The 22,754-nt window shown below is 36.1% G+C and overlaps 2 protein-coding genes across 3 annotated transcripts; both read right to left on the bottom strand.

Moving 5' to 3' along the window:
• Positions 1-1,057: 1,057 nt before the first annotated feature.
• On the bottom strand, positions 1,058-7,600 carry LOC307153561 (uncharacterized protein). Its single transcript, XM_079863102.1, has 5 exons — positions 7,480-7,600; positions 5,516-5,671; positions 5,371-5,434; positions 4,635-4,823; positions 1,058-2,808 (listed from the first exon to the last, which is right to left on the bottom strand). The coding sequence occupies exons 1-5, from the start codon at positions 7,489-7,491 to the stop codon at positions 2,669-2,671; spliced, it is 561 nt and encodes a 186-aa protein (XP_079719228.1). The 5' UTR covers positions 7,492-7,600; the 3' UTR covers positions 1,058-2,668.
• A 595-nt stretch (positions 7,601-8,195) lies between these two features.
• On the bottom strand, positions 8,196-22,711 carry mapre2 (microtubule-associated protein, RP/EB family, member 2). Of its 2 annotated transcripts, none has more exons than XM_079863098.1 (7): positions 22,632-22,711; positions 16,982-17,109; positions 14,017-14,162; positions 12,963-13,179; positions 12,699-12,850; positions 10,556-10,714; positions 8,196-9,411 (listed from the first exon to the last, which is right to left on the bottom strand). In XM_079863098.1, exons 2-7 carry the CDS (start codon positions 17,100-17,102, stop codon positions 9,337-9,339), a joined length of 870 nt encoding a protein of 289 aa, XP_079719224.1. In that variant the 5' UTR covers positions 17,103-17,109; positions 22,632-22,711; the 3' UTR covers positions 8,196-9,336. The 2 variants fall into 2 exon arrangements, with proteins under 2 accessions (XP_079719224.1, XP_079719223.1); XM_079863097.1 differs by lacking the exon at positions 22,632-22,711 and adding an exon at positions 19,422-19,697.
• Between the last annotated feature and the right edge of the window lie 43 nt (positions 22,712-22,754).

Here is a 22,754-nt window from a genome sequence, read left to right as displayed (position 1 = left end):
TCATCAGCGTACACTAACGTCACGGGGAGTTCCTATAGATGGGTTTCCGTTTCGCGAATTACCCATTATCCTCTGCGGCGCGCCCTCATGTTGTGTGTCAAAGCTGTCAGTAAGCCAATGTGAGTGATTCCTTCAGAGTGAACACGAGTGAATCTGACTGCAGTAGATGTGAAAGATAAGAATAAAAATGATAATAATTCAGCCAGCGCACATACCTGTATTTACATCCTGTTTTCGGTTGAAGTCCACAGTAGTCGATTGTCGAGTTCACGCGCATAGGTTTAGTTACCTATGATCATGCGCGTGAACTCGACAATCGACTACTTTGGACTTTGACCGAAAACAGGATGTAAATACAGGTATGAGCGCTGGCTGAATTATTATCATTTTTATTCTTATCTTTCACATCTACTGTAGTCAGATTCACCGTGTTCACTCTAAAGGAATCACTCACATGACCTGTGCACTTGTAATGACACATCAAGGATGTTAAGAGGCTAAAAGCAGGTTTAAAACTTGCCCCATTGAAGTCAACAGGGTGCAAATTTTAAAAAGAGGATAACACGGTGTAGGCAACACCGATTTTTGTCGTTGTTCTCTGTACTGACAGCACTCCAAATTTACAAAAAAATGAGCTCAATGTTAAAATTGACCGGAGTTCTCCTTTAACCCAAAACACAAGCTCAGGCATGCACTTCGGTCCATACAAACTCCGGTTCTATTTCTAGCATTCACGCATTTTCCGCGTGGCTCGAGCCGCGCCTGAGACGCGTGTTTCACGCAGGCAGTGTGCAAACTCCAACCTGTTAACATGGGAGCCGAAATAAAAACGGACACGCCACGCAGCCAGTGAGTCGCCGGCCTTATTCAAGCGCGAATGAGAACCGTTTCGCGGGGGATCCCAGGTGTGCAAAAAAAAAAAAAAAAAATATTTGAATGTCAAATTTTCAAATCGAATACCAACCCACCGAACGATTATTCGAATATTCGGGTCCAGCCCTAGTAATCACTCACCCTCATGTTGTTCCAACCCCGTAAGACTTTCGTTCATCTTCAGAACACAAATTAAGATATTTTTGATTAAATCGGAGACCTCTGAGTGAGTTCACGTAGTGTAACAGCGCAGCGCTTCTGTGTTGTACGTCAGAACGTATGCTCACTATTGGCCGACGCTGGTCATGTGTGTGATGTGTGTGACGTACAACCCAGAAGCGCTGCGCTGTTACACTACGTGAACTCACACAGAGGCCCACACAGAAGAAAATTAATAGTTGAATAAAATTGTTATTTTTGTTTGTTTTTTTGCGCACAAAAAGTATTCTCATCGCTTGATCAACTTAAGGTTGAGCCACTGTAGTCACTTGGACTATTTTAAACGTTGTCTTTACTAACTTTCTGGGCCAGCAAGCTTCAATAACATAGAAGCCTATGGAGGAGTGAGACAGCTCTCAGATTTAATCAAAAATATCTTAATTTGTGTTCTGAAGATGAACGAAAGTCTTACGGGGTTGGAACAACATGAGGGTGAGTAATTACTGACAGAAATTTCATTATTGGGTGAACTAATGCCTTTAATGATGAAGGGTATATTTCTAATCTAAATCTAATCTAATCTAAAGATACTTCATTTAGCTTTATTTCATTTAGCATGTCTAAGACTACTTCACTTCGGCTTTCAGATAATATGTACTACACATATGGCTGGTTTCACAGACAAAGCTTAAGCCTATCCCAGGCTAAAATGCATGTTTAAGCTGTTTTAACTAAAAGCAACTTGCACTAAAATATCTTAAAATGTGTCAATGTCATTGTTTAGTCTCAAGATGCACACCAGTAATGTTTTTTTCTAAGGCATGTTTATAAAAGCTACTTAAATGCCCTAATTGAACTAAGGCCTAATCCTGGCTTAATCTAAGCCTTGTCTGTGAAACCAGGTCACAATATACCATTATAAGATGCAGAGGGGAAATTAGACGCATTGTGTGCACTGGCAAAACAACAGATCTGAGTTAGACAAGCATTAATTACATTAAAGTAATGTCTTATTATTATTTCATTTCATGTGTCATGTTGTTTTGGAAAATAATATGACATTGAGCCACATTTGATCTTATAATCAGATGACTTGAGTGACATAAAATGCCAAATATTAATAAACTAATACCAAGTAAGGTTGCAAATAAATATTTGAGCCAAAGGTCAGTCCTAAAAGGAGCAGGGACATTGAGAACCTTGGTGAGCGCTTAAGACGTCTCATTCGAGGAATCCTAGCGCCCCCTACTGAACAACCGTGTGCCTATATATCTCACCCGATCACATTTCTCTCCTTAAATCTGTCTTTTAATATTTTCCTTTTTCCCCCCATTAAAAAATATTTGTGTTCTTCTTTTAAAGTTAACATGAAATTACTTTTAATACATGTAAAATTATTCTGCCAATGTAAAACTATACGTTTCGAGTGTTTTCTGTTAGAACGGTGTCGTGTTAGCGGCCCCTAAGTTAATAACTATTGATCTTTGTAACGGAAGTGAATCAATCAATCAAAACTAACTTTAGCTGGACAATGACTTTATTCTAGAGCTGCTGTAAAGCCAAAACAATCTCTGTCACTGTAATTTCCTATTATCACTGTAAAGCTGCTTTGAAACCATCTATATTGTTAAAAGCGCTATATAAATGAAAGTGACTTGACTTGACTTACCGGAACAGGATTTAGAAAGTCACTGTGCTCTTTTGAAGCTGAATTGTCCTCTGAATTGTCCTCCTCTAATTCGCTGTCTGAATCAATAGAGGGCAGGTCATCTGTCTCTGAGGGAAATGCAGCAGATAATGTCATGTGTTATCTGGATTACATATTAAACTACAGTTATGAACATCTAGAACTGCAACCGCAAAGTTTTGATTGTACGAGAACATTTTTACATCATTCCACATTCCTGATAGCACTTATCAAGTAATAATCACACTACACTTGTTTGAGTAATATGAACTTTAATACTCTTTAACTAAGAAATAATAAGGAATGCTGATATAAGGAAATCAAAACTATATTCTTTACTACAGCCAAGCTAACTTCTATTAAATTCTGCCATCTAGAGCAACTGCATATTGTATTTTTTGGGATTTCATCTGATATTGTTCATTTTATGATTCAACATATGTATTTAAAAGAGTAAGGATCTTTTTTTTGTTGCTTGCAATGTTCAGGATAGTAGTTCAAATTTTTACATGCCATTTATTTAATTATACTTTTTTTTTTAGATTCATAATTTTACATTTCTAATGTTTGATTTATAATTATTACATTTATTTTAAATTATTTAAAAAATCTTGATTTTTTTTTTTTACATTTCCCTATTAAACTATTTTTACTTTAAAAAGACAATTTTCAATAATAGCCAGAAATTATAGAAGGCAACTCTAAGACAGCCATGAGTTCCATAAACACCTAGAAAATGATGGCAATGTAGCCAGTCAGATAATTTAACCTAGTTGACAAGCAAAATTCACAACGTTTTAAATTGTGCAAAGCAAAAATATGCGTACATGATCAAAAATATGCATACATGATGGCCCAAAACCCTGTCACACTCGCCTTGGGCCAGCAAGCCACCCTTATTGTTGAACCCTGAAACTACGGGTCAAATTAAACTCCTGGTGTATTCATACTGTTACGTCCTTGTGTTGCGTGTGCGTGTTTTTCTTTGTTTCTCTCCCCGCTTTTCTAGTTTACTTTCACTTTCTTAGGTACCAGTGATTGGTCCAGTAGTCTGTCAATTTTCATCAGCCGCTGAAGTCTATCGCCAATGGGAAAAGATGACCTCAGATAAAAGAGCACGCCGGACCTCTCTCTAGAGACGCTGCTTTTTGTCGATGTCCGTTATTTTCCCACATTATCCTGTTTATTGTTGTAAACCCTTTTGTTTGTGTTGCTTGACTTAAGTGTATGTTTAAAAGCCATTCTTGTATTCGTTTCTTCCCCTTTGTATGTAACATAGTTTGTACAGTGTTCACACGGTATGTTACTAGGCCTGGAAGAGGCGGACAGGTAAGAATGTCACGTGACATTCTTCCCCTTTGTATGTAACATAGTTTGTACAGTGTTCACACGGTATGTTACTAGGCCTGGAAGAGGCGGACAGGTAAGAATGTCACGTGACATACACTGCAACACGTAGAGGTTTCAATTTGTGTTGGTACATTAGGTTAGGGGCAAGTGCCACCCCATGTACTTTTGGTTTTAGATTAGTCAGTGAAGATCAGTTAGGGCGTCATGTAGACTTATTTCTTTTCTTTCTTAATTTTTCTTAGTTAGGTTAAAGTCAGACTTCGTTTGGTTTTATTATTTTCTTTTCTTTGGCGCCGCCCGCGTCCCCTCTTCCTCCTTGTAGTATTGTTAATCCTACAAATTAATGTAAATAACCACTGTATATATATTTATATTCTTTGTGGGTGTTTTTGCTTCACTCTTACCTATTTCCTTTTTGTACTGAATAAATGTATCCGCTTATTGCACGGTATTCATATGGACTTGTGGGTCTTTGTACAGCACACCACTCAATTTTAAATGTTAGACCCCTGTACCTCTAGACCATTGCATAACAATTCATCATCAAAAGCAACTCTGTTCTCACCTACGCCAGTGCTGAACATCCGCAGACTCCTGTGATAGTCAACAGGATGTTGTTTGTGCGCTCTGGGCCGATGTGGTGCCTGTGTGACAGTCAGTCGAGGAGGAGGATGACTATCATTGTCTGCTTCTTCCTCTTCACTGGAGCTCCAGGCAATGTGAACCGGTTCATCTGTACCAGCATCTCTTTTCCCTTAAATCAATACATTTATTCAACAAGGACGCATTTAAGTTATCACAAAAGATTTCTATTTCAAATAAATGCTGTTCTTTTGAACTTCCTATTTATAATAGAATCCTTAAAAATATGAAGCAGCACAAATGATTTCAACATTGATCATAATAATAAATGTTTCTTGAGCAGCAAATCATCATATTAGAATGATTTCTGAAGGATCATGTGACACTGAAGACTGGAGTAATGATGCTGAAAATTCAGCTTTGATCACAGGAAAAAATTACATTTTAAAATATATTCAAATAGAAAACATATTAATATGTATTAAATTGAAATAATACTTCATAATATTAGTTTTACCAACAAACAAAAAAAAATCAAGACTTTTTTTCCCAAAAACATTTTTTTTTTTTTTATCTTACCAAGCCCTAAATTTAATAGTAGTCTAAATATATGGAACAGAATATCTTATTGATGATATTGTTGCACTTCTCATCTAATTATGAATCTCTGAATGACTATTAATTTCACACTTTATAGATTGATCAATTGGTTGTGTTACCAGAAACAGACGCCAGCGCCACATTATGTGCATTTCTGCTCTTCTTCTCTGATGTTTGCAGCTTCTGAAATACAAACACACGACGTTCAGTGCATGTGTGTAGAAGAGCAATAGCACGACGTGAGGTCTACGTAGCGTAACACACCTGGACGACAGATGTGTCCAGGAAACTGTCCCCGCATCTCTCCCAGCTCTTGGTGGCAGGAGTGGATGTTCTGGCAGAGGGTTTTCCCGCCTTTCTGAAAGTGTCCTTCAAATCGTCTGGGAATAACACACACCTCATGTCCAGGTTTCTCTTACGCTGAAACCACATACACACAAACATGGATATGGATATGGATTATATATATATATATATATATATATATATATATATATATATATATATATATATATATATATATATATATATATATATATATGTATGTATATATACACTCACCTAAAGGATTATTAGGAACACCTGTTCAATTTCTCATTAATGCAATTATCTAATCAACCAATCACATTGCAGTTGCTTCAATGCATTTAGGGGTGTGGTCCTGGTCAAGACAATCTCCTGAACTCCAAACTGAATGTCAGAATGGGAAAGAAAGGTGATTTAAGCAATTTTGAGCGTGGCATGGTTGTTGGTGCCAGACGGGCCGATCTGAGTATTTCACAATCTGCTCAGTTACTGGGATTTTCACGCACAACCATTTCTAGGGTTTACAAAGAATGGTGTGAAAAGGGAAAAACATCCAGTATGCGGCAGTCCTGTGGGCTAAAATGCCTTGTTGATGCTAGAGGTCAGAGGAGAATGGGCCGACTGATTCAAGCTGATAGAAGAGCAACTTTGACTGAAATAACCACTCGTTACAACCGAGGTATGCAGCAAAGCATTTGTGAAGCCACAACATGCACAACCTTGAGGCGGATGGGCTACAACAGCAGAAGACCCCACCGGGTACCACTCATCTCCACTACAAATAGGAAAAAGAGGCTACAATTTGCACGAGCTCACCAAAATTGGACAGTTGAAGACTGGAAAAATGTTGCCTGGTCTGATGAGTCTCGATTTCTGTTGAGACATTCAGATGGTAGAGTCAGAATTTGGCCTAAACAGAATGAGAACATGGATCCATCATGCCTTGTTACACTGTGCAGGCTGGTGGTGGTGGTGTAATGGTGTGGGGGATGTTTTCTTGGCACACTTTAGGCCCCTTAGTGCCAATTGGGCATCGTTTAAATGCCACGGCCTACCTGAGCATTGTTTCTGACCATGTCCATCCCTTTATGACCACCATGTACCCATCCTCTGATGGCTACTTCCAGCAGGATAATGCACCATGTCACAAAGCTCGAATCATTTCAAATTGGTTTCTTGAACATGACAATGAGTTCACTGTACTAAAATGGCCCCCACAGTCACCAGATCTCAACCCAATAGAGCATCTTTGGGATGTGGTGGAACGGGAGCTTCGTGCCCTGGATGTGCATCCCACAAATCTCCATCAACTGCAAGATGCTATCCTATCAATATGGGCCAACATTTCTAAAGAATGCTTTCAGCACCTTGTTGAATCAATGCCACGTAGAATTAAGGCAGTTCTGAAGGCGAAAGGGGGTCAAACACAGTATTAGTATGGTGTTCCTAATAATCCTTTAGGTGAGTGTTATATAAAATAGTTCACTTTACATTTTTTTTGTTAAGTAAGACAAAGGGAGGTTACTGGAAAATAAGTTTGTTTTGATTTTATTTGATTAACATTATGGTCACTACATAATTTACAACGTATGTTATTTCAGTTTGCATGACAGCTATTTATCTAAAATATGGAAAATATTAATACAGAATAAGTTAAGTTAGGTGTGTCAATTTTTTACTGAAAATGTATATGTATATTAATATATTGGTCGCTTTAGTTTTTCTATCTCTAGCTTAATTTTGTGATTTATATTACTAGTTCTACGGAGTTTTCATTAACGTTACTTCTGCATGTTGTGTAACGTTAGTGGATAAATCCACTTCGAATGGAATGACAGCGAATAAAAGTATACAAGTGGTTCTCCCAAACATCTACAAAGTTTGAGAAAGTGTGTTTACAAAGTGTTTTATTGATCGCTTACCTTGGCCATCATGTTATAACTTAAATTTTCCTCAAACAAGGCTTATTATAACTGTTTACATTGTTGGGCTGTAGTTCGCTAAACTGCACGGTCAGTTTCTTCTTCGGTTCGTCTCTCCCGCTCTTTTAGTTTATTATGCTGCGCGCTACTGACACCTGGCGGTCATCAGAGTCATGTAACGCTCGCAGGCTCAGCACTGCTACTGCATTATGGAACTCCAAAGCTGCCAAAATAATACATAAATACATAGTACAAAATCGATGCAATGGTTTTTATCATCATTATGAACGAACAAACACTTTTTCTTTTCAAAGACATCCTACTCTGTTCTCTTAAGACGTTTGTTCATATGAAAATAAATTGAAAATCAATAAAATACTAACTGAAAATAATATGCCTAATGTTCCCTTTTCCATAAAACATGTTGATGTCAGCTGTTATGAAAAAGTGTTATTTATTTTTTTAAATCCCCTTAAGAGAGTCTCAGGAGTTGTATATTTTGTATATTTCTATTATTTTAATGACCACATCCTCATTTGATATTTAAGAAATGTTGTTGGTGTCCCATGTAAGATATTTAAACCACTTAAAACAGTGGTATGCATAATCTCATAGATATTAAATAAAGCATGTCTACAATAGTGGACAAAACGAATCGTTTTACCCTAAATAAATGGCAACTTATTCATAATAAAAACCAATAATTTCTTCCTTTTGAAAATGAAAGGGTTTTATTAGTGCAAGTCTATCCATATCTTCAGAGATTTAAAACAGCAAGTTAAACATAAAAAAAACAAAAAAACATTTAACATAGTTAGGTTTTTTTTTTCTTCTTTTTTATTAAATATGTAAAAAGCAGGTCAAGTTATTCACAAATAAAATGCAAACATGCAACACATTTGGGGAATGCATAAGGGGAGATACTGTGAGGGAAATAAAAAAAAAACATTGTCTATTTATAATTATTAACAGTACATATGTTTACATTCCTTTCCATTGTACACAATAATAAATGACATAAGCGTTGACCTGTGGAGAATATTGACGAGTATCAGGAGATCACGAGAATGTTTTCTGTTCAGAGGATCTTACGCTAAAACCTGTGCTTTAGAACGACAGTTAAAAAAATTCTTCAATATGCATTGTTTTCTTCAGATGATGGCCGTTTCTTTACTGTACATATAAAGTTAAACATGTTTAGACACAGAATACCGATTGCACAGTTCAAATGAAATGCTTCCTATCAAACACTGTGATTGGCTTCCACCTCTGCGAAGTTGAGACCCATTTAGCCAAAATAAAAAAATTATATATATATACTGTATATAATCTAATAAGGTGAAAAACAGAATAACGTTTCCGTATGCATTATATTCCAATGCAAAATTTACTATAGTAACCAATGGTGAGTTTTTGTAAGGAATCTAACTGGAGGTTTTATTTCACAAATGGTATTGGTAGCTCTTTAAACTACTCTTATTGCAGTATTTTAAAATTGTATGATTTGATGTCGCATCTAAAAACAAACGGCTTAAGAAATCAATTTTCTTTCATCGGTGTAGTGAGATGGAAAAAGTATGGTAAAGTAAAAACCAAACGTGGTTGCTGCGCAGTGGTCGTTATCAAGGGCTTTACACGGACAAGATTCACCATTTAAGCTGCTGTCAGATACATGTTCATAATAGTCATGATGCAATTAAACAGGGCTAATGAAGAAAACTAAAATTGGACAAAAGACACCTTTGAATATTTGGCCACTTTGTCTCACTTCTTCACCACCAGAGCAAATGAGAAATAAACCGTCATGAGTTTGAGAAAGTGAACCCAAAGTAGTTTTCTGACTGAGTGCATGTGTGTTCAGTATTCGTCCTGTGTGTCGTCAGGAACGTCCTCCTCCTGAGCCGGAGCCTCATGTTCCTCACCGCTGGCCTCCTGCGCACACACACACACAGTTGTTTGTTAGTTATTTAGGGGGAGCTTGGCATTTTAGATAATGTCAGTTCATCCTAGTATAGTAGTTTAACAACATATCTTTCATTTAGTGTTATGAATCGTGACAAACTGCACTACATATGCGACAGAAGCACTGGATGTGAAGGGGTCATGGCACAGAAAACAAGATCAAATGGGTCCTTCTTACTTATGAATCATACTTATGAAGTTATGACCCATTTGATGTACATCTATTCAATATTGATTTAAAGTTTGAACTAAAGTAGTAGTATGCAGTATGTTAACAATAACAGGTCATTTATAGAAAAATAGCCTGTTTAATTCTGATTGTCAGAAGAAACAACAAAGAAAAACTGAATTATGACCGTTTTTTGGACCTCGTCCAAAATCATAAGTGGACATCGAGGGAAAATGCTACATTAGTTTGGAATATGACCAAAAAAAAAAAAAAAGTAAAATGAATGAATGAATGAATGCATACATAAAAAAGAAAGTTGTGTTGTCTTATAATAAGAAAATATTAAATAATAATAAAACAACAATAAATGGTGTGGTTTTATTAAAAGAAGAAAATTATAATAAAAGGTGTAATGTTTTATTAAAAGACAAAAGAGCAAAAAAAAAGTAATGTAATAAATACACACATAAATGGGTGTGACGCTTAATAATAATAATAATAAAAGGTGATGTTTTATTAAAAGACAATATTAGAGCAAAAAAAGTAATGTAATAAACACACACATACATAAATAGGTGTGATGCTTATTATTAATAATAATAATAATAATAATAATAATAATAAAAGGTGATGTTTTATTAAAAGACAATATTAGAGCAAAAAAAGTAATGTAATAAACACACACATACATAAATGGGTGTGACGCTTAATAATAATAATAATAATAATAATAATAAAAGGTGATGTTTTATTAAAAGACAATATTAGAGCAAAAAAAGTAATGTAATAAACACACACATACATAAATAGGTGTGATGCTTAATAATAATAATAATAATAAAAGTTGATGTTTTATTGAAAGTAAAAATAAAAAACAGAAAAGTACAATATATAAACACACATATAAAGTGTATGCTCACTGTGCTTCCCACAGGAAGTACTAACCTGGTCGTCTGCTGAGTACAGCACTTCCATGAGTCTCTCCACGAAGGGCCCGTTGTCCTGGCCGTGATCCTGACACAACAGCTCCACCTCTCTCAGCTTCCCGAAGTAGAAATCCCGCTCCTTCTCCACTCCTTCTAGTGCTAGCTTTAATGTATTGAGCTACAGCAGTGGGAGACACAACAGTTCAGAATGCTTCTGCTGTAAATGGACAGTAAAAGCTGGTTATCGCTTTATAGACATGCTTCTAAACAACATGATTCTCCATTGAGTATATGCACTTCTACTTCCTGTTTTAGCAGCCTTTTCAGAATTTAATTAATTTGTATGATCCAATAAAAGTCCTTTACTTGTTTATTGTACATAATTAACAATGCATTACTTTTTTATTAATGAAAGCCTTGATGCAAATGATTTCAAAAAGTTATGTCTAACAAAGCCAAAAATGCTTTATAGGTCAACAGCTTATGATATTTAAAAAAAATGCATAAAACAGCAAATTGCTGTCTAGGAATTCAGGATTTGATGGCCAAAAACGCTGTCTAGATTAACAGCACATGTTAAAACAAAAAAAAGCTGTCAAGGTTAGCAAGTCCAAAAATGCAGAGACAGCCCAGAATAAAGTTCACTAGGTTCCCTCGTAAGAAAGAATATTAGAAAGATGCCTGTCGTAAGATCTAAAAAGATGCCTATGATGTCGTAAGAACATCTAGAAAGAAACCTATGATGTCATAAAGAGATCTAAATATGCCTATGATGTCATAGAGAGATCTAAAAACATGCCTATGATGTCATAAAGAGATCTAAAGATGCCTATGATGTCATAAGGAGATCTAGAAAGATGCCTATGATGTCATAAAGAGATCTAGAATAATGCCTATGATGTCATAAAGAGATCTAAAAAGATGCCTATGTCATAAAGAGATCTAAAGATGCCTATGATGTCATAAGGAGATCTAGAAAGATGCCTATGATGTCATAGAGATCTAGAAAGATCCCTATGATGTCATAAAGAGATCTAGAATAATGCCTATGATGTCATAAAGAGATCTAAAAAGATGCCTATGTCATAAAGAGATCTAAAGATGCCTATGATGTCATAAGGAGATCTAGAAAGATGCCTATGATGTCATAAAGAGATCTAGAAAGATCCCTATGATGTCATAAAGAGATCTAGAAAAATGCCTATGATGTCATAAAGAGATCTAAAAAGATGCCTGATGTCATAGAGATCTAAAAAGATGCCTATGATGTCATAAAGAGATCTAGAAAGATGCCTATGATGTCATAGAGAGATCTAAAAAGATGCCTATGATGTCATAAAGAGATCTAAAAAGATGCCTGATGTCATAAAGAGATCTAAAAAGATGCCTGATGTCATAAAGAGATCTAAAAAGATGCCTATGATGTCATAAAGAGATCTAGAAAGATGCCTATGATGTAATAGAGAGATCTAAAAAGATGCCTATGATGTCATAAAGAGATCTAAAAAGATGCCTGATGTCATAGAGATCTAAAAAGATGCCTATGATGTCATAAAGAGATCTAAAAAGATGCCTGATGTCATAAAGAGATCTAAAAAGATGCCTATGATGTCATAAAGAGATCTAGAAAGATGCCTATGATGTCATAGAGAGATCTAAAAAGATGCCTATGATGTCATAAAGAGATCTAAAAAGATTCTTATGATATAGTGAGATCTAGAAAGATGCCTATGATGTTGTAAGAGGATCTAAAAAGATGAGTATGATGTCGAAAAAGGATAAGAACATCTAGAAAGGTGCCTATGATGTCGCAAGATCTAGAAAGATGCCTATCATGTTGAAAGATGCCTATGTCGTAATAAGATCTAAAAAGATGAGAAAGATGAAGGAAGAAGGAAAACGGCACACTATATGCTGTCTAGGAATATAGGCTTCGATGCCCAAAAATCCCATCTAGCTCACTAAATGCTTAAAAAGCTAAGTAAAGTATCAAGTATCAAGGCTAAAATCAATGCAAGAATACATTCAGACAAAAATCTTGATCTACTAAAATAGCATCTTACCTCACGGTCTCGTTTAGTACTTACAGCTATTACGTTCTTGATTGCTCAAACAGTCTATTTAAAGAGTTTAATAGTGTTAATAGGGTTAGGGGTGTCCACCTGTTCGCCTAGTTGTGTTACTTGGGCTTCCAGCTCCTTCTCTCCCTTAGCGGGTGTCGATGACATCACAGGAATCTTTTTGGCAGAGGAGGGTCGGGAGGTGGAGGTGGAGGTGGAGGATTTAGGAGTTGAACTGGCTGATCTAGTAGCTCCTGCACACAAGTTAACAGATGCCATGATGCAGGAGGCTCGACATTTAGTAGATGTCAATTTGCCAGTTGATTAATTATGATTGTTAATGAATGACGAGCAGCCCGAACAGACCTGCGGTGGGAGAGCAGGCGGCATGGAGGGATTTCTTTGGCAGGTTGAAGATCTGCTCCCCGGGATCTGGAGGGGGAATGGCATCCTGGCCCTGTCTGGCCTGGACCGGGTCGTACTCCTTCCCGTCGTAGTTGGCGTCGAAGAACTTCTTGAACCACTGAATGAAGTCCAGGTTGTCTTGAAATCGCCCCTTGACGAGCTTCTCCACAGGGATAATCTGAGAGGAAGGGGAACGGGATGTGAGTGTAAAGGCCTTTGCACATTCGCGTCCGACATTACACACACTTACACACTGCCTACGAAACTTTCGTCCGTCATAAAAAAAATTGGATCGGGTTCGATTTTCGGCGTTTTTCGCATCAGTAGCAAGCATTTTGAATGGTGTTTTGACAATTCAGAGCCACTGAATCACGAATACGAAAAAATGCATGCGAAAACTTCAGACTCAGTGTGCAAGGACCTTAAATGTGAAAATAAAAAATAAATAAATCTACTTAACAAATACAGATGATTTATAGTTATTTAGTTAAAACTTGGGTTTGCAAAACTCTGGGGTTTCCTGGTGGGAAATGCAGGGAATTGGTGCTAATAATTAATGAAACCATTAAAAATACTAATTGAAAATCTATTTTATCATAAAAAATGATAAAAATAAATTTTAGAAAACATTTGTTTACCTGCACATCATGTGACAATTAACCGACATCAGTGAACCGTGAGCACTTGAATGAGTTGTTCGATTATTGAAATAGTAACTTCAAATCTCAAGTGAACTTCAATGTGTGGTTGAAATCTCTTAAATCTCATCAAATAAGTGGTTTTAGCCTTTTACGCGTTGTAAAACAGCATTGTTTTTTGGGAAATGGAAAAAAAACAGTCCTGGGGTTTTTGGGGTCTGTCATGCATTTTCTTATCAGATAAAACCACAACTTTCTTTCATGCTAAAAAATGTACTTTCCTCTGGTGATTTTGATCAGATTATACTTCCGTAACCCAATGCTGTGGTCCGTTCAGCGGTTATAGTGCAAGCGCAACGCCCTCATGCTCGTCTCACCTTGTCAACATTCATCCTCTTGAAGGAGGCCTGCAGGAGTTTGAAGTTGTGGATGTATTCATGCTCCAGCTTGGCCTGGAATTTCACCTTCTTAAGACTGATACAGCCGGGAAACAGCATGTCCATGAACTGGCAGTACGCTGCTCCTGTAACGTCATGCGCAAATGATTCGCTGGGCGAACAAGGTTTTGCTGACAAGACAATCTGTAGGACTCATTCTGCATCTTTCACATCTCCAAAACTTTCAACCAGATTTAGATTCAGTTTCACGTTCATCTAATAGTGGAATTTCCTCTGAAGTAAACTTAATCTGCTCAATCAGAAGAACTAAAACAAGGGCGCTTAAAAGGGAGGATGCATTTGACTCCAAGGACGTAATTTAAAAAGCCAGTGCAACGTCATGTAAATCAATGTCTTCAGCCCGTCTAGGTAGACCTGGACCCGTTCCAGAGGATATTCGGTGTCTCTGAGATCTTTAAATACATCTGGCCTGAACTGTGCTTATGCTGAGCTAAATTAAGCTCCATGTGATGTCATGCTAAAGCAGAGAAGTCTTATGTCGCAAAGATATCACTGTTTGATATCACTAGTCAACGTTCAAACAAATTTCGACAGATGACTTTTAATGACTCAATTGCATGATTAATGGATAAAGATTAGAATCATTTTATAGATATTGGTGGAGCTCATAACAATCCTTGGAATTTACAAATTCATAACATAAAACATTTAAAAAGGGTGTGTTCACAGTTCGGTTCGCTTGGTCCGGACCAAAGAAAAACATTTAGTCCTATTTTCGAGCAGAGCAAACTGTTTAACTAGAAAATAACTATATTTATTAAGATATAAGAATTTGTCATTTATTATTGAATCATATTTTTTAAGATTTCATAAATTTCCATGACTTTTCTAGGTCTGTTAATCACAATTACCTGGTAAGGATATACAGACCCTTTCCAAAAAATTAGAATATCATGGAAAAGTTGATTTATTTCCATAATTCCATTCAAAACGTTAAACTTCCATAGATTATAGATTCAGGGCCCACAACTGAAACGATTTCAAGTATTTAGTTGTTTATTTGTACATAATTTGGGCTTCCAGCTCATAAAACCCACGAAAACAGGATTTCAAAAAATTAGAATATTACATGAAATCACACAGTAATTACACAGTGATACCATGGTCATTGAACCAGGTTTTGGTTCTTTTGGCAGTGTGGGCCAGTGCAAATCCTGCTGGAAAATTAAGGAAGCATGAAGTGCTCTGGAAATGTCCTGGTAGACGGCTGCGTTGAGTGGACCAACACCAGCCGATGACATGGCTCCCCAAACCAACACAGACTGTGGAAACTTCACACTGGACTTCAAGCATCTTGGATTGTGTGCCTCTCCATTCTTCCTCCAGACTCTGGGACCTTGGTTTCCAAATGAGATGCAAAATTTGCTCTCATCAGAAAAGAGGACTTTGGTCCACTGTGCTTTATTAAATCCAGAGTCAACGCAGCCGTCTACCAGGACATTTCCAGAGCACTTCATGCTTCCTTCATTTTCCAGCAGGATTTGCACCCACACTGCCAAAATAACCAAAACCTGGTTCAATGACCATGGTATCACTGTGTAATTACTGTGGGATTTCATGTAATATTTTTTGAAATCCTGTTTTCGTGGGTTTTATGAGCTGGAAGCCCAAATTATGTACAAATAAACAACTAAATACTTGAAATCGTTTTAAGTTGTGGGCCCTGAATCTATCATCTATGGAAGTTTAACGTTTTGAATGGAATTATGGAAATAAAGCAACTTTTCCATGATATTCTATTTTTTTGGAAAGGGTCTGTATATCCCAAAACTATAAACTACTTATACATTAGCCTATATTTACAAATATAAATAATGCTATGTGTGCAATGTCAGTATTTTTTAGCTTAATTATTGGGGTTTATTAGCCTATATTTACCATTCACCAAAATAATTCCTTTTTTAACGTTCATCAAATTCCTTCAGAAATCCCATTTCTCTGTCAAACTAAAATCACACAAAGGATTGAACTGATCGAGAATTTCACCTGATTGAATTTCAAACAACTAATTAAATAGATGTAAACGACACTTAATCATAGCGGCCATCAAAAGTAACGTAGTCATTTCAGATTAAAGTAAAAGTACTTGATGAAAGATGAGGACTAAACGAGTAGTTGACAAATAATATTTTTGATTCAAATTAATCTAAGGAAACTTTTTATTTGTTAGATGACCTTTTAGCTATTTAAATAGTCCTGTGGTATGAAAAATCTCCATGTAGTCTCATGAAAAACATTAGACAATCATAAAAAATGGCATGTATAATAATTATAAAAGGATTAGATAAAATTGTTTAAAATTAAATATACCATGTAACATCGCACACAATACATTTAACGCTATAAACCAGTGTTATTTTAGTATCAGAGATACTACTATAGTTATTATTTTTAATCATTTCTATATATTTTCCATTTAGACACATTAAATTAGACTATTAATAGTTAATCCGTTTTTATTTCAGTTTTAGTCATTTTAGAAATAAAATCAATTTTATTTCAAGTAATGATTTTTTAAAATGGTTTTAGATCAATATAAAAACCCTGGTACAAACACTATTATTAGACGACGCAAAGCTTTACATGTCTTTTTGTTAGTTTGTTATTTTGGCTGTTATAAAGAAGTTCTCATTTAATGTATTTAAAGTGATTTACTCTATTCCCAGATTTATAAATCATGGCTGTTTTACCTAAAGCAGCTGAGAATTTACAACAGCTTCACAGAGCAGACGAACGCGTAACACAAATGTTTAAAGGTAGCAGCAGCCGCCCTACGGCCGAGCAGACGGGCACTAGCGAAACGCCTTAGTGTAAATCCTGTGGGATTATTGGTCTTTGTGTCTAATGAGTGTCAGTGGTAGTTTAAGTTGGGAGGTTCAAATACCTGATGACAGCTGCTCCACTTTAGTGTAGTTTAGACTGACCAGATCGTTCACCCAGGCCGTGATGTCATGCCTGCTCATAGTCTCCTGGGTGATTGAGGTAGAATACACGTTGACCGCCATCCCCCAGCTGTGGACGAGACACATCATCATCATCATCATCTGAATCATGTGCAGATGTAGTGAAGGACAGCTCTAAGTCTGGACGTCACTATCAGCTCTGCTATTGACTGAACAATTCCCAACGCATACTACTTACAGAACACTATAACAAGAGGATTTACCAAGTCTAGTTTAATTCCCGTTCACACCAAGAATGATAACTATTAAGATTACTATATTAGAGTCCACAGTTTTGTCCTCTGCCGCTTTAAATGCTTCAGCTCTTTGAAGTCATGTGGATTCTGATTGGCTGTCAATGCTTTTATGGCTTATCAGCTGGAAAAAAAGTGATTCCAACAATATTGCTTCTCTGCGCCGTTCTCGTTACAGTTGTGATGTGCTTTTAGTAGAACGATTTTTAGAAGCATATCTTTATTGTTAGCGTCCTTGGTGTGAACGGGCCTTTAGTCTGCGCACTATATAATGCTCTGTGACTAAAAATATGAAACCGTGCAACTCCAACACGTTTCTAAGCGTATGGAATATTTCTAATGGCTTATGATTTACATGTTACTGAATTTATTCTCTTTACTGAACTTTTCCTGCTATCTAGCAATGCCTAGTGTTGCCTGTAAACACGGTGTAACATGATCCTAATGTCAACTAGCAAGTAAATATCATGGTATATAGGCGACAGACAGAGCACTCCACAGTGCTAAACAGAAGCTTTTGAGCTTTCTTTGTTCTCATACACAATTGTGTATGTCAAAAATTCTAATGAAAAAGGTTCAATTACTTTTTAATGTACAAATACAGTCATTTTCCTTCTCAGAACAGTTTCTGATGTTAAAGCAGACAGCCTATACATTTAATAAAAAGCCTTTTTTGTGTCCTCTACTGAAACTTGTGTCTCAGTTTAGCACAAAACAATTTATTTGAGTAAAACAAACTAGGGACGCACCAATATTAAAATTCTTGCCAACATGATATAAGTTGATAATTAATTTCCTGTTATGGCTGAAAACCTATTTATGACCGGTACTAAAAATCTGAACTATTTTGTCTAAAAATAAATAATAGCAAACTAAACTCTTACATCAGTCTTGTCAATGTAAAATCAATGTTCCAATGTTTAAATTAATTTAGGCAACTTCATAATACACAGATAGATTATTTTTTTTAGAAAGTTAAACAGTGGGACATCTCTTTAATAATTTTATGATAGCAAAAATAATCACACACACACACAAAAAAAAATTCACAAGCACTGAAAATGAATCAGATTATAATGGACATGGTCCTGAAATATAATGAATCCCAAGTACAAACTGATTGTTAAATAATAATAATTAAAAAACTACAACAAATTAACACTGTCTGTACACATCCAGTTCTAAAATATCACAATTAAGCATAAGAACATATCAAAGATCATCTCAACGTGTTTGTAATAAAGTAACCTAATTCAAACAACTGACTGAAGCCAATCCCATCAATCCCATTTCCCTTGAAATCCTAGTGCATCATATGAATAACGAACCGAATCCCTCAAGAAAACCCACATCTCTTATTCAGGATTTCTTTTAAAACTCTCTCCAGGATGACAAATCCACCTCCTTATTAATTTCTCCTGGCTTTAATGAGCTTAAAAGCGCATTGCATTTCCAGACATAAGTGCTTTTGTGCCTAAAGAGCAGATTCATCTAAATTTAGCAGGGAAGATAAACAGTTTAGAGAGATGTTGGAATGAAGGGGGAGGGAAAAAAAATCACTGTCAACAAAAGCCATCAACCCTAAAACATGTTTATAGTCCCGTAAAACACCGAAGCATTTTTTTTTTTTCTTTTACTCATGCACGAAATATTACCTAGTATTAGGCACGACACAACCGACAATCTGAACACATTTTGGGGTTAGGATGAAATGAATTACATTACGCAATGGCTGACTGCTTCGTGAACATACAGGCCATGCACTGTCAAAACCTGGGAAAGCACCCTGTCAGCCTACATCCCAACATACATACATCCTAAAACATATGCATAATGTTTGGGGAAAGCCCTCAAAGCACGAACGCGTTCCCTAAAAAGCTTTTAACATGGTTTCTTGATGATTGCACCATCGGGAAAACGCCATAGCTGGCTCAGGAAAAGCCCCACCAGTAACGGTAGATATAACGCAGCCATAATGGGAGTTTGGGGTTCCCAGAGCGAGTGCATTGGAAATGCATGGATTTAAACGAATGATCTTGATATTTTCGGCTGAATGCATTGATAGTAGCTCGTTTAAAGCGGGTTTTCTTTGTAAAGCGGCCGGCGGATGGTAATGGCAGTGGTGTACCTGTAGGCGCGCTCTCCGCGCACTGTGTTCTTTCTGTAGGGAATGATGTTGGTGCCGTTGTTATCCGGAATGATGTCGTTGTTGTTCTCTCCATTGGGGGACAGAGCTTGGGTCGGACCGGGCATTTGGCTCTGTGAAATACTCGAACGGACTAGGAAAGGGACGTCGGGGATGTTCCCTGCCGTCTGCCTGCTTAATGTTCTCAGTGTAAATCCTGTGTGTGTATGTGTGTGTGTAAGTAATATGGATGTGTGTCTCTCTGGCTCAACAGCGACTTCACAGGTGATTCACGGAACTACAGTCATGTGACTTTGGGAGGGGTACTTCACATTTGAGCCAGGTTGTTGGAGTAATTTAGCCTCTTCCTAAATACATAATTATAAGTTATATATGATGCATTATATTTATTAATATACCTTAGAGGTCATCGCTCCTCATAGGACCTAGGAAAAAAACTCCTAGGTGTCTTCTAAAGACAGACCTGCATCTTGGCATAACATTTGTCCATACTTTTTATTGTGATATATTAGTTCACATTTCATGCAAGGGTTAAAAAAATGTGTTCATAAACATGATATGGGTTGGCACAGATATTCCAATATATGACTAAACTGTTTATCTTTCCTGCTAAATTTAGGTCGACCTGCTCTTTACGCACAAATAAAGTCTGGAAATAATAATATGATGACATTAATAAAAATAAAAAAATAATTCTTGAGCAGCAAATCTGAATGATTTCTGAAGGATCATGTGACACTGAAGACTGTAATCATAAAGTAATGATGCTGAAAATTCAGCTTTGATCACAGAAATAAATTACATTTTAAAATATATTCAAATAGAAAAAAGGCATTTTAAATTGTAATACTATTTCACAATATATTATAGTTTTTACTGTATTGCTGATCAAATAAATGCAGCCTTGGTGAGCAGAAGAGACTTCTTTCAAAGCATTACAAAATCTGACTGACTCAATTATAATATATACATATATATATTTATATATGAGATATATGTGACGGGTCAATGGCTCATTATTCTTCTCTGCATTGCAACGAGCGCTGTGATTTTATTTATTATATACATACACAACACAATGTTTAGATATAGCTCTTGTTAATGTATATAGTATGACATCTTTACAATGTAGTCTCTCCAATCAATCAAATCTATGTTTTTTAGAGTCAAAACAGATAGATAAATCTATCCAGGTCATGAGCAAAGGTCTAGTCACTCTGATGAAAGAAGTTTCGTACTTTTAAACAAAGTGACACTACAAGTGGAAAAACATTAGTGAGGATATTTCTCATTCTTCAACACGGCTTCATATAAACAGTAAACCAACACTACACTACAGTTTCTCTATAGAAAATGATCACATCTAGAGTAGATTTACAGTGTAATTCACACATAACATCTATGTGATAAAAAAACAAGATATTTTCGGAAAACATATGTTGATGTTCTATATGCTGATTAGTATAGGATTCAGATGAACAAATATACGTGAGCTGAAGGAAGCAAAACTCAATGAGCCAGGACAATGAACATTCGTCAAAAAAAATATTTTTCGTAAAACTTACAAAAGATTAGATGTATACAGTCTATGGATGTATATTACTGCACTACTGGTTGAGTATTCAGTTTAGATTCGATATAATATGGATATTGATATAAGATAATAATACTGTTTAATTAGCAAATGTAATGTACACATGCTGAAATTAAATGAACTCTTTCTTATTTTACACAATATTTCATTTATACAAGTGTGAAAACAGATATTGTTTTGAAACTTGATAACATGATAATCAAGTGGGTATGATAATACAGTAATCTCAAAAATGGCCAAATATTGCCCAGTTAATCAGCCTGGACAATATACTAATCAATACTGTATAGCACAATACAAAAACTATTGGTCAGCAAAAAATAAATGAATTAATTAAATTAGGGGTCCAAAAGTCAGACCGCAGTGAAAACTTTCTTGATTTTTATTTCTTTTTTTAGGGATGGACGATATATCGGCCACCATTTCGGTATCGGCCGATATACGTTTATTTTTAATGTTATCGTTATCGGCCCAATAAGAAAATGTGGCCGATATATTAAAGCCGATAAATAATGGATTATTTTCTTCCGCTGAGACACTTCAGATGCGCTCTGTTCACCATTATGGTTTTTAATTGCTTGAAATATGATTGGAATCACTTAAAACAAAGGAAAATACAGTTAAGTGCAATGTGCTGTCATATAGGCTACAATAAATTATAATGAGAAGATTATAATGGTGTGTATTCTCCATGTCACATTCTCCACTACTGTAGGCTATTAACCAAATTAAATCAATATCAAAGTAAATTAGTGACATTGATCATGTGACTCTTTGTACATATTTTTTTTCTTCCACTGAAGATTTAGTTGTACTTTAGAAGATCTGAAATCATGCTAGAGATCATGACAGCTCCAGTGCTAAAACATGCTGAAATTCATATGCATTTTTAAATGAATTTCACATGCTGATAATATAATTAGCAATGGGAAAATGCAAACTAATGCTTTCAGACTTTTGAACCCGACTGTGGGTCAGGTAAACGTTTCTAAAGAAGCACTGAAATGTTAAACATGCAGTCTTTAAGCTCCTTGTGTTGCAGATTACTGCATTTTTAATTGCACCAGACTGTTCAATTGTCTTTTGTTTGCTTGTTTCCCCCCTCAAGGCAGGAAATGGCTTTGCAGCCCATTTAATATTTTATTTCTTCGTGCAAATTTGTTCAACATGTGAACTAATTCTCTAACATTGATGAAGAAGTTGCACCTTGCATCCTAAACATATTTCTCTAAGAACAGGAAGTGTGCTTAGCAAATTAACAACTTCATGTTAATTACAAAAGGAAAAATAATAATAAAACAGTACAAATTTGTGTCAGAAGTAATATTATGCATTTATTAACCACGCCATCATAAAACATATAACGTGACAGTTTAGGGTCAAAGTTGAGACCATCATCAGTGCAGTTCAAAGTAACGAACAGCTGGTGCTACGCTAACGAGCTACTCTGCCTGCATCATCTTTGAACTTAATGACAAAATTAAACATGAATCTATGGTTTCCCATAGGCTCAGTCCAGCCATTGCAAAAACAAACCTCTTCAAAACGAAATCACATTAATTAGTTTAAAGACAGCGCCTGATATAAGCTCGACTCACCCGTGAACTCAACAGTAAATCCGACCAAACCAGCTGCGCTTGTGGACTCGCACCCCACCCTCCAGCGCCTCCGAGAACCAGCAGTACAAAACACCTATCCACCCGACGCCGCTGATTGGCGGA

Source organism: Squalius cephalus, assembly GCF_949319135.1.
Source record: "Squalius cephalus genome assembly, chromosome: 25".
NCBI lineage: Eukaryota > Metazoa > Chordata > Actinopteri > Cypriniformes > Leuciscidae > Squalius > Squalius cephalus.
The sequence above is the reverse complement of the archived record's forward strand: the minus strand, read 5'-3'. Positions and strand labels throughout refer to the sequence as shown.